The sequence below is a fragment of the Montipora capricornis genome, chromosome 14 (assembly GCF_036669925.1).
Source record: "Montipora capricornis isolate CH-2021 chromosome 14, ASM3666992v2, whole genome shotgun sequence".
Taxonomy (NCBI): domain Eukaryota; kingdom Metazoa; phylum Cnidaria; class Anthozoa; order Scleractinia; family Acroporidae; genus Montipora; species Montipora capricornis.
The window spans coordinates 38,408,478-38,419,585 of NC_090896.1; the positions used below are offsets into that span (position 1 = coordinate 38,408,478).

Consider the following 11,108-nt stretch of genomic DNA (forward strand, 5'->3'; position numbering starts at 1 on the left):
GCTTGGTCCATTAGCCGTGTAAATGAAGGCTTTGCTTGAGAGTCTGGGCTGGCGCAGTGGTGAAAGCACTCGTTTCCCATCAATTCTCGGTTTTCACATGACGTCACGGCCGCCATGTTGGAGCCCCTAGACAAAGAAACAGCGAACATGTTGGTGCCCCGACCAAATCCTCCGGGAATTTAACTCTATTATTATGCAAACGTTTTCTTTTGTTTTCGTTGAAAAACATGGCTGTTGATCACGTGAATGAAAACCAACAATATGGCCCAGATTCAATTCCCAGACTTGGTATCATTTGTGGGTTGAGTTTGTTGTTTCTCCACTCTGTTCCAAGAAGTTTTCTCTGGTTGATTTGATTTGAGTTGATGTCAATGTATAGCGGCCCAAATCAATGCCCCAGTCTTGAACTAAAATTCATAATTATTATTATTATGGTATCTTTATTTGTTCCTTCAATGTATTTTTTTTTACAGCAATGCGGGTGACACCTACGCTTTGTTGTTTCTGCGTTACATGTAACACTGTTATAATCGTTATATATACCCGTAGAATTTTTTAACATTCTCATTGTTTTGTGAAAGGAGCCACTTTTGGCATTTATCATTATTATTATTATCATTAATCATCATCATCATCAAATGTAATTTTGTTTAGTGTTAGTGCTCAGCAAGAAATTCGAAAGGAGTTTCGAAGCGTCATGTAGTTTTTCTAATTGTGTTTCAAAATACTTCTTATTTCAATTCAGTTCTAAGGTCTCTTCAGAGACCTTTAGAATTTATAGAGGCCTCAGAAGAGACTCTGTTTTCCAAGACGAAACGCCACGTCAAACTAGTCATGAACACTTCACAAGTATTCGACGATTGTTTTGTTTTTGAAACTTTTAAAATAAAGCAATCATTCCGGATTGCTGAGTTAATGGCGCGAACGTCGTTTGTGCAGGTTCAAGTCTCCCTTCCCACCTCCCTCTCCCCACCTCGCGCCCCCACCCTACCCACTTTCAGACTTTTTTGTCCGGACTTTCTCATTTATCAGGCAGGGATGCTTTTAAACATAGTTAAGAGAGGGGAATGGTTATGAAACCCGACAAATTTCTTTGTTGTAGGTTTTTGTTGTCTTTTTTGGCCTTAACCGTGCACAAAACACAATGGTTGTTTACTCCGTACTGAGGAACTAACCAATAGAAACGTGTTGGTTACGTAATTCATGCATAGTGTATGAGCGCAAAACAAAAGATTGTGCACGGTCGTGGACTTTCCAACCTATATCTTGGCAAGGTCAGACGGGACAGGCCGTGGGAACTGAAGATTAGTAGATTTCCATTAGTAGGGCTAACGCTCACATGGTTCATATGGGGGAAGAAACTTAATTAGCACTTCACATTACACTGTAATCAGTTAAGTCTGCTCAAATATAAGTCCTACATGTCCAACGTTTGCAAAAACGTAATCATTCCTTGTGCTTGTACATGTTCATTGCCGTGAGTTCAGTTCCCACGGCCTGCTCCCGTCTGACCTTGTAGCTCAGTCGGTAGAGCAGCGGTGATCTAACCTGAAGGTCATTCTTTCAATTCCCACCCCGGGTCAGAGTTTTGCTCTGTCCTTGTGTGGGCCCATTTCCATTATAGTAGGGCTAACGCTCACAAGGTTCAAATGGGGGTAGAAACTTAGCACTTCACATTGCACTCTAATCAGTTAAGTCAAGTCATAACAACATTCTTATCTAATTGTTAAACCATAAATGAAATGCATTCGCGGAAGATAATTATCGCAGAAGAGGGAACAATAAGACGGACTTAAAAACCGGAATCGAGCTAGTGAGGGCACTCTTTTCCACCACTGATCTCTCGATGCAACAGGGAGACGATCAGCTGCGAACTCTTGAGTAACTGCAGGATACCCTTCCACCTTCGACCAGTATTGTTAGCATTTTGCGGCGTTTTTCTAGAGAACAAGCCAGAATACAATATAACTTATCATTATGCAATAAAATGCAAAAACTGTGAATTTGTTGCTGTGTTCATTGACCATATTTGGTAGTGCATGTATATGAGCTGTTAACCTGTGTCCGGCGAGCCAATGAAAATGCTGGAAATGTGATAAATAAATAAATAAATAAATATCCGTAGTTCAGTTTTTAATAAATTGCATGATAAAACACTTGGGATGTTGGAAGAACACTCGAAGAATTCGTAAATCACTCCCCTGTTCTACCAACATCCCGCGTGGTTTATCAGCCTACATAAACCATAGAAACTTGTGGTTTATTCCTTAATTAATTCAACCAGAGGCGCAGCAGCCGACTAGCGGGTCAGAAAAAATATAGAAACTCGTAGAAAATTGGCGTTACTTCCGTTTCCATCCAAATTTGGTAGACAGCATGTTCTTTACATTAGCCAATCAACGGCCGAGTTTCATCGAAATAGTCATACGAGCGCGCTTTTGAAATTCATTATCGATCGAGTCAGCAATGGCCTCCAGACCGAAGCGTGCTTGCAGACAAGTTCTGACCACAGACGAAACTTTGCAGTACGTTTTGGAAGCTGGAAGTGGCTCAGATGACGATATAGACACAGGAGGGATTCCGGCCGATGAAGAGAGTGACTTGGATCGCGAACTTGGCCTTGTTAGTGACGATTCAAGGTAAGCGATCAGTTTGCTTTCTTATAGGCATGTTCTCCAATTGCGCTAAAATACGACGGAATGCGACTCAAATCGCCTTCATGAGCTTGAAAACTCGATTATTTTGTGAAAAAGTCCTTGATTTCACAATTGGGTGAACGAAAATATGCAGTGTGGGCTAAAAATGTAATTTTTGGCTTCAAACTGGAGGGATTCGATCAGGGCGTCGCTCTCAAGCTCTCTCACAACTTACTGCGCAACGTATTCTGTTGCTAAGGGAACGCGTCATTTGAATCGGTGTTTCGTTCGTCTTTTTTGTGTCCAAATCTTGCTCCGTTTTCCTTTCTGTCTTTGGGTTTGAAACCTATTTACAAAGGGAAACATATAATTTATATTTTCTTTTTAGTGACGAAGATTTCGTGCCGGATAAGTTGCCCCCTCCTGGAGATAGTGGGCCAGATGATCAAACGGGGGTGGCTGCTTCTCCAGGTGAGAATATTGATTTTATTATGCATTTATGTGAATCCAAAGTTGCTGTCACTGTTACATTTTAATTGTGATTGAATTGTCAAATCATAATTCTTGGTTTGTGTTGTACAGTTACACCTCCAACAGTGGACCCTCAGCCTGGCCCCAGTCATGCTGATGACACTGCTGCTTCAGGTAAATATTTAATATTTTACTCTTCATATTTGTGTGAGTAATTATTTACAAAAGACATACATGTGTATTCACATTATTGTGTGTACCTCAACCATGTGGTAATGTAATAAGTTATTTTTGTATTCTTTAGGTCCTCTTAGTTCTGCATCATTTTATGATGCAGCAGCGGCCAGACCACGTGTATGTCGCCATCCCATTCCAGGTGTGCAGCGTGTTACTGTACATTCATTTTTTTTTTTTTGTTCTACATTGGGAATTGTTTTGCAAATATCAAAATGTAATAGTGTTTTGTTTATTTTTGCCATAGCTCCTGTTGCCCCTGCTATTGCCCAAGGAGGTGGAAGTAAAGGTTGGACAAGAGCAGTTGGCTCACGAGGTGGAATGGGACGTGGACGTGGACGTGGTCGTGGTTGTGTTGGAGGACAGGGAGACGCAGTGCCAGAGGTCTTCCAGTCATATGATGATAAAGACGATGGGAATGCTTTGCCGGCATTCACTCCTGACCGTCCGCCTGGTGTCCATTTTGATGTCCCCCTTCTGCGGTCAACGATGGTCAAGGCAGTTGACTTTTTTAATTTATATTTTACTGTAGATATGATTGATTTTATTGTAAACCATACTAATAGTTATGCATGGGAACATATAACTGATAATTCACATAGGTCCTATGCGCTGCATGATGGGAGCTGGCAAGAAACCAATCGTGATGAGATCAGAAGATTGATAGCTTTGCTCATCTATTTTGGTATCGTCAAGGTTGGCTCCAGCGTAGATAAGTACTGGAGTACAAAGTCGCTTTACCACGGCTTGTGGGCTAGGAGTATAATGAGTAGGCATAGATATTTTGCATTGATGGCTATGCTACATGTGGTTGACCCTGCTAGTGAAGATGCAACGGACAAGTTAAGAGAAGTAGATTCTTTTGTAAAATATTTCAAAACTAGGTGCCTGAGTTTGTACCAACCCAGGCAAAATGTCGCTATTGATGAGCGCATGGTTAAGTCTAGACATAGGTCGGGAATTAGGCAATACATCAAGGACAAGCCCACAAAGTGGGGAATCAAACTGTGGGTGCTGGCAGACAGCTCAAATGGCTATACCATTGACTTCAATGTCTACATTGGTAAAGCTGCAGGGCGGCAAGTCAGTGCAAATGGGCTTGGCTATGATGTAGTAATGAAGCTGATGGCCCCCCTTTTCAGTCAAGGCTATCACTTGTATGTAGACAACTTCTATACTTCTCTCACTCTTTTCAAGGACTTGTTTGCTCGTGGTGTAGCTGCCACCGGGACAGCTCTAGAAACAAGAAGAGATTTTCCGGTAAATCTCAAAAATGGCAAGGAATGGGCCAAGAATAAGGTTAGGGGAAGTATGAGATGGGAAAGAGACCGCCCCTGCCTTGCATTACAGTGGTTAGACAATAAAGTAGTTTCAGTTATAACCACTATTGACAATGCAAATGTCAAGACAGAGGTCAATCACAAAATTAGGATTGATGGCAAGTGGAGCTTAAAGAAGGTACCACAGCCTGGTGCAATTTCTAATTATAACAAGTTTATGAATGCTGTTGACCGGTCAGACCAGATATTAGGAACAAATAGTGTGCTTCGGAAGTGCATGAAGTGGTGGAAGACTTTATTCTTCCACCTAATAGACATGTCTGTGGTCAACAGCTTCATTTTATTCAAAGAACACCAGACAAAATTTCCTGACAGGGAGGGCTTGAAACGACCAGCGAATTACAATATCACTAATTTCCGAGAGGATATTGTAAGACAGCTGTGTGATTTTGAAGAGGTAGAACAACCACCAGCACACAGCACTCAAAGGCCAGTCCCCCCTCCAGTAAGGTCCTTTGTGACGGAACATCTACCAAGGTCTTCACTGGAGAGGAGAAATTGTGTGGTGTGCTATAAGCTACATAAGATCGAATTGAGAGTCAACACATTTTGTAGTGCCCCACAGTGTGGGTGCTACATGCACCTTACTGCCGGTAGAGATTGTTTTGCTATTTATCACTCTGCGGAGTATCATAAGTGATGGTTTTATTACTACCACTAGGCTTTTTATTAGGCATGTGGTATTACATTATGTGTTGTACTCATGTTCCCATGTATACACTGTAACTGAATGACCTCCCTCCCTCGAGGTTTCTGTTAAGTGCTTGGCTCTGCATTGGAGAGGGATCAGGTTTCCTCCTAAGAAAAGGGGGTTTTTCCTGACAGGCAGCAAGCACACCTTTCTATAATACACAAATAAACGTTGTAAATTGGGCTAAACAAGAAATGTGCTGGTTTAGCGAGGCTTATTTTGCTCTTTAGTTCACTCTAAATTCATCCCCATGTTAACATACCCAAAAGATCCTGCCCCTCTAAAAAAATAAAAAATTCCCAAAAAAAATTGCATTGATTTTTTTTCATTTCTATTGATGTTAGGGTTGAATGTTGGATTATTGTTATTTTCACACAAAAAAACCCTTAGAAAGTTCAGGGGCACTCAATTCTCCTGGTATAACATCCCCTTACCCACACTCATGTTTGTATACCCTCCCCCCAAAAAAAATCCAAAAAAATTTCTTTCCTTGATTTTTCATCAGTTTACATGAGTTTCAATAATAGTGTGTAACTTATGTTACATTTGCTCTATCTTCACCAATTTTGGGTGATTGGTAGCCAAGAAATGGAGGAAAAATCCCTGTTCTGGATTTTCTTCTAACCTTCTCCCAAATTTGCATATGTTTAACTTTTGTCATAACTTACATGTATGCATACATTATTTTTAAAAAAATTGGAGTTACTTTGTAACTTTTTTTTACATATCCCAGTAAACCTCATTCATTACTGATTAAAATGGTATATAACGTGACATTGTATTACAAATAGTCCATGAATTATTAAATGAAAAACAAATATTGTTTAAAATATGCCTATGTTCATGAAGTTGAAAACTAGTTAAAATTAAAGGTATTCTCCTTATGCAACGGTATCGCCACGAAACTATACACCTGTAATGAGAAAAACGGTAACTTTGAACACCCCGCATGTGAATTCTATACTCTGCTTCCAATTTTGGCTTTTGTAAAGAACGTCAGCACGTGATAATTTTTATTCTCAATTCTTGCATGTCGAACGTTTTTTATACTGGAAGACCTCAGACAGCAATGACCAGAACCAGGTTGCGGACCAGCGGTTTTCGTTAAAACAATGGTTTGCTGGGGTTGCTCAGTCTCGCGGGCTCAGAAAACCTACTAATTCAAAGGTATTTTTGCCCCGGTTTATGATTATGCGGGAATTGTAGACCTTAACAAGTGTTATTGAAATCTAAAAAGAAAATCGGGGGTAACCACGCATTTTTCAAAGATAATATTGTAAAAAGCTTTATAATACAAAGCAATGTATGGCGTTCTTTCTCAAATTGAAGTTTAAATTATCTCTCAAAAATGCATGGTTACCCCCAATTTTCTTTCTGGATACCGAGAGTACGTACTAAGATATATATACTGTCTCCGGATAGTTTTAAACCACGCGAAAATATCTAAAATATCACTGTATTAGTAAGCATCATCGATAGGAAATCCGAGTTTGTCGAGATGCGCAGAACGTATGCGCAATAACAATAGTAGGCACCGCCTTTAGGGTTTTTCACTTATCCCAGTTTCATTGCTTGGTAATTGGCACACTTTGTCACGTTTGAAAAGCTAGAATAGCCGCCCGAGATCATGACAACATCGCGAAAGATATATTTACTTCATAACATACAGGTATTCACGAAACTCCATGAGACTGCATTGCCCAATCCATGTTACATAGGGTGGAGTGGCCCTTATGAGATTAGGTAGTTTTCTAATTTACGGAATTGAATTCTAATTGTTCACCGGGGTTTTCCGCATCAAGTAACACAGGCAATCATCCATTGTTCGCTATAGAAAACCATGATGCGAGTAAAACACCCTTTTCGATAATTTTTCCATTGCGTGCTGGGTTCTACTTCGTATTGACAATTGCCCTTACCATTTTGCAGTAGAAATAGATCAGAAAGCAAACGCCCTCGTTGCAACTATCGCGACTGCATTCAATTGCAAACAAGAAAAACAAAGGAAATGGAGAAGTGATCCTCATCGCAATTAGCTAGACAATTTAAGAAATTGCCTCTTATGCCAACCCATTCTCGAACTTGAATTCGCGATTATCCTGAATTGTTCATTTGCTTTGAATTCACCATTATCGCGAATTTAGAGACTGAAAGTTCGATATGGTTATATTTGTGTGAAAAGAAAATCCACGTGTATGGCCATTGGACTCGAACCTGGGAATGTTTATAATGAATCCGTCACCTATCCACTCAACCACCACACCGCTAGCTGCTCAGGAATGATATTTTAAACACTATTTGATAATGCTGTACTATCACTTGCCAACAAACAACATTAAACACTACAAAAGGTCGGTTCCCAAATTTCAAGGCAAAGCTAAACATTTTAAAATCAAAGCTTAGTCCTAAATTATTCAGATTATTAATCTAGCTTAGGCCTAATTACTCTTCAGCAGCGATATTCTATGGTAGACTTCAATAAATGTTTTTTTTGAAGGCGGTGTCTTGATCTTCAGTGGTAAAGCGGAAACGCGGTGAACAAGCGGTTCGTATAGGACGTTTTCAGCCAACCCCTAGAGACACCAATGACAATAGAGAAATGTACGACTTCTGGTGGACGAACAAGAGAAGCTAATGAGAGATCTTTTGTTTTCGTCCACCTAGGTGGCGGCGCGGACGTCACGTGAAAACCTCCTATAGAGTAGAAACTCCGTGTTCAAATCCAATCCAAAATTCGCGATGATACTTGGTGAATTCAAAGCAAATTAACACTTCAGGATAATCGCGACTTCATGGGCGAGAACGTGTTGCTTATGCCCACCTAAAAGATTATGGTCATGAGCTCAAATCCTTTTGACGCTTCCTGAATTTTTTAGGTGTCTCTAAGAGACAATTGCTTAAATTGTTTAGCAAGCGCAAGGATCACTTCTCATTTCATCAAAAATTCACAATTTAAAATATACATTTATTTCGATGAAAACAAACTTTCAGCGAAATGGCAGCGGTGACATTTATATCGTCATGATCCCCTTCGTGTCGTTCAGAAGTACAAATTAATGCCGGAATGCAAGAATTTCTGTGTTTTTGTACGTGCGCGATGACATTTGGCTTGCTCAACTAAATTGTGAGGTTTTGGCGTCTCTTAATTTGGTATTCAAAACATTGTAAATATTCACAGTGATCCTTTTCTACGCTAAAGAAGTTTGAGAGTGCATTCATTGACATTGCCCCAGAAGCAGCCGTTATGGTCCCTGCACATATTTGGAGGATTCTCAAGTTTGTCATTGAGTAGTCAAGGACCGTTAAAGCGATGAAGTATGTTATGCTCTCCTTTTTGGCACGGCATTTACATGCACTCAATCTCAATTGACATTTAGAGTAACTCAGTACAGTTTCAGACTCTCAGAGCTTATCTACTCCATCCTTACACTGAGCAACAGGGGCACCCAACGATAATTTTCGGTGAAATAAGTGTTCTGGGGAGAGTCAAATTGTTTTTCAGAATTTCGGACCTTCGTTGCCAAATTAAACAGCTATAGTTTTGTTTACTAAAATATCACCTCAAAGATTCGCAACTAGGATAAAGAGGTCCCTTACGTTTTCGGAAGGGATATTTTTGCAATTTTTGGCACTTAATATCTCTTTAGACAGTCTTCATACATTACAATGAGCCTAGAAATGTCTCTCAAAGGCTCTTGACTTCATTTTCTCGTTGGGTGCCCATGCAGCAACATTGCGCGCGATGTTTAATATTATATATATGCGACAGTTCTTGTCCAACATATTACGCACCATGTGTATATGCAAGAGTGTGTTGCTTTAAGTCATTTGGGAATTGATTGTAGAAAGATCGCTCGATCACTCGAATGCTGGCATTTCTGCGATTTGGCATGCAATTTCTTCTTGATCAATCATGCATTTAATTGCGCACACATCACCACAACTTGAATAATCTAAATCCAAAGTTGTAGTCCTTTACAGATTTTATCAGTTATTGAAATTCCGTGACTCCGTGCACAAAAGGTATTTGCAAGTAAAAGACTTCGCGCGAAAATAATTATACTTTGAATCTTAGAACGATAATTTTCGCGCCTGGAATTGGTCTCGTCCTTTAATTTCCGTAATCCTTCCTGGCATGGGAAATCTGCGACAAAATCCGTTTTCAGATTTTTTATTTGATTGTAAGTCCAAAAATCCAGATTTCAAGATCTAAATCCAGATTTCCCAATCGAAAGCACCCCTCGTTCATTGACCAGAGGGAGAGAGACCCAACTTCGAATAAGCAATCGAAGCTTTTCGTCATGATAATGTATGTATATTCATTATGTATTCACTTTAATTATTTCTTTATTACATATACTGAAAAGAATATCGCGTTTATGATTGGTCGATGACGAGTGCATAAATAGGTTACACAATGGAAGTTGCTATGGAAACAAATGATGGAGTAATTTTGTTGAGTACAATTGAATTAACTCTGCGCCTTCACCAGCGTTTGCCACGTCGTCTCCTAAGTTAACACAGGACTAAATTTAAAGTGATACTCCATTTTTTTTATGATTTACAACAGAAATATTAGAAGTGGACCATGTTTCTTCGTACACCTAAGCATTTTTTATGACTTAAAACAGAAATATTAGAAGTGGACCATGTTTCTTCGTACACCTAAGATAATTAAAATCCATGGTGATCTTTAAAAAACTTGAATTGACCTTGGTCTTTTAAATTAAGATTGCCTTTTAACTCCACTTTAATTTTAAAAAACGTATATTTTAAATGGCTTCTAAAAAGGAAATTAAACTTTTTACTGCCTGCATGCTTTGCCGATTATGGGAGGACGTACCTCTGTTAGCTGTTTTCTTTTACGATGGTGAACATGTCGACACCTCGTCTCATATGGACATATCGCTTCGCAGCTGTGCGCGTTCGTTCTTCTACGTGATGACGTCACGGCGGTAGCATGGTTAATTCTCCGAACCGGTTTACGTTTCGTGGAGAAAATTATTATTATTTTTTAAATATTCATATTACAGAATTATTGAGATTCAATAGAGCAAAGAACAAAGAGCTGTCATAAGCAATTAATTATGACAAACTTACGTTGTAATAAGGAAGCGATGCTAGCGTGCGAGAAGGCGTTCTCACAGTCATTGCCAATAACGAAATATCAATACTACCCAAGATTGAGGGTCAAAAGATTGCACGTTTTCATCAATCAAGAAAGAGTTTTCCATGGACAGAAAATATGTCGAATTTTTCACTCAAGCATGAAAAGTACTTTAAATACACTTTGCATGTTGAGCTCCAAAATGTTGCGACGTGCCGCACGAATTTTTGTTCAATTGCAGGTACCCTAGTTCAACAAATGCGACGACAAACTGTCTTCTAGTGCAATTGAATCAGTTCTCTCAAAACCAAATTGTAGAGACTCACGCCCTTTAACGCGTGGAAGCCCTCATTGTTAAAGTTTTACTTTACACTATCTCTGTAGTGTGGTTGAAACCATTTGTTCTCCAGTTCTCTCATACGATTAACGACCAATTTTCCCGATTTATCGAAAGGGACTGCATTTTCTCGTGGCTTTCTGTACCGTACGTCGACCGGACTAAAAGATACTTTATGAAATCTTTATGTCTTAATGAAATAATTGCATATGTAAATGTATGACTATTGGAATACTTTTCATGCAATCACTGGGTCAGTATTATTGATGTTTTGGTAGCTGAGGAAACTCTC

General features: G+C 39.4%; 1 protein-coding gene across 1 annotated transcript; it reads left to right on the forward strand.

The window, feature by feature from the left end:
• Positions 1 to 2,453: 2,453 nt before the first annotated feature.
• Positions 2,454 to 5,567, forward strand: LOC138032733 (piggyBac transposable element-derived protein 4-like). Its single transcript, XM_068880440.1, has 5 exons — positions 2,454 to 2,639; positions 3,025 to 3,107; positions 3,219 to 3,281; positions 3,412 to 3,483; positions 3,589 to 5,567. The coding sequence occupies exons 1-5, from the start codon at positions 2,467 to 2,469 to the stop codon at positions 5,319 to 5,321; spliced, it is 2,124 nt and encodes a 707-aa protein (XP_068736541.1). The 5' UTR covers positions 2,454 to 2,466; the 3' UTR covers positions 5,322 to 5,567.
• The last annotated feature ends 5,541 nt before the right edge of the window (positions 5,568 to 11,108 follow it).

Excerpts from the sequence above, each read along its gene's own strand:
- LOC138032733 (XM_068880440.1), top strand. The coding sequence starts at position 2,467 with ATGGCCTCCAGACCGAAGCGTGCTTGCAGACAAGTTCTGACCACAGAC. Across the intron at positions 2,640-3,024 it reads CTTGTTAGTGACGATTCAAG|TGACGAAGATTTCGTGCCGG; the intron begins GTAAGCGATCAG and ends TTTTCTTTTTAG. Across the intron at positions 3,484-3,588 it reads ATGTCGCCATCCCATTCCAG|CTCCTGTTGCCCCTGCTATT; the intron begins GTGTGCAGCGTG and ends TTTTTGCCATAG.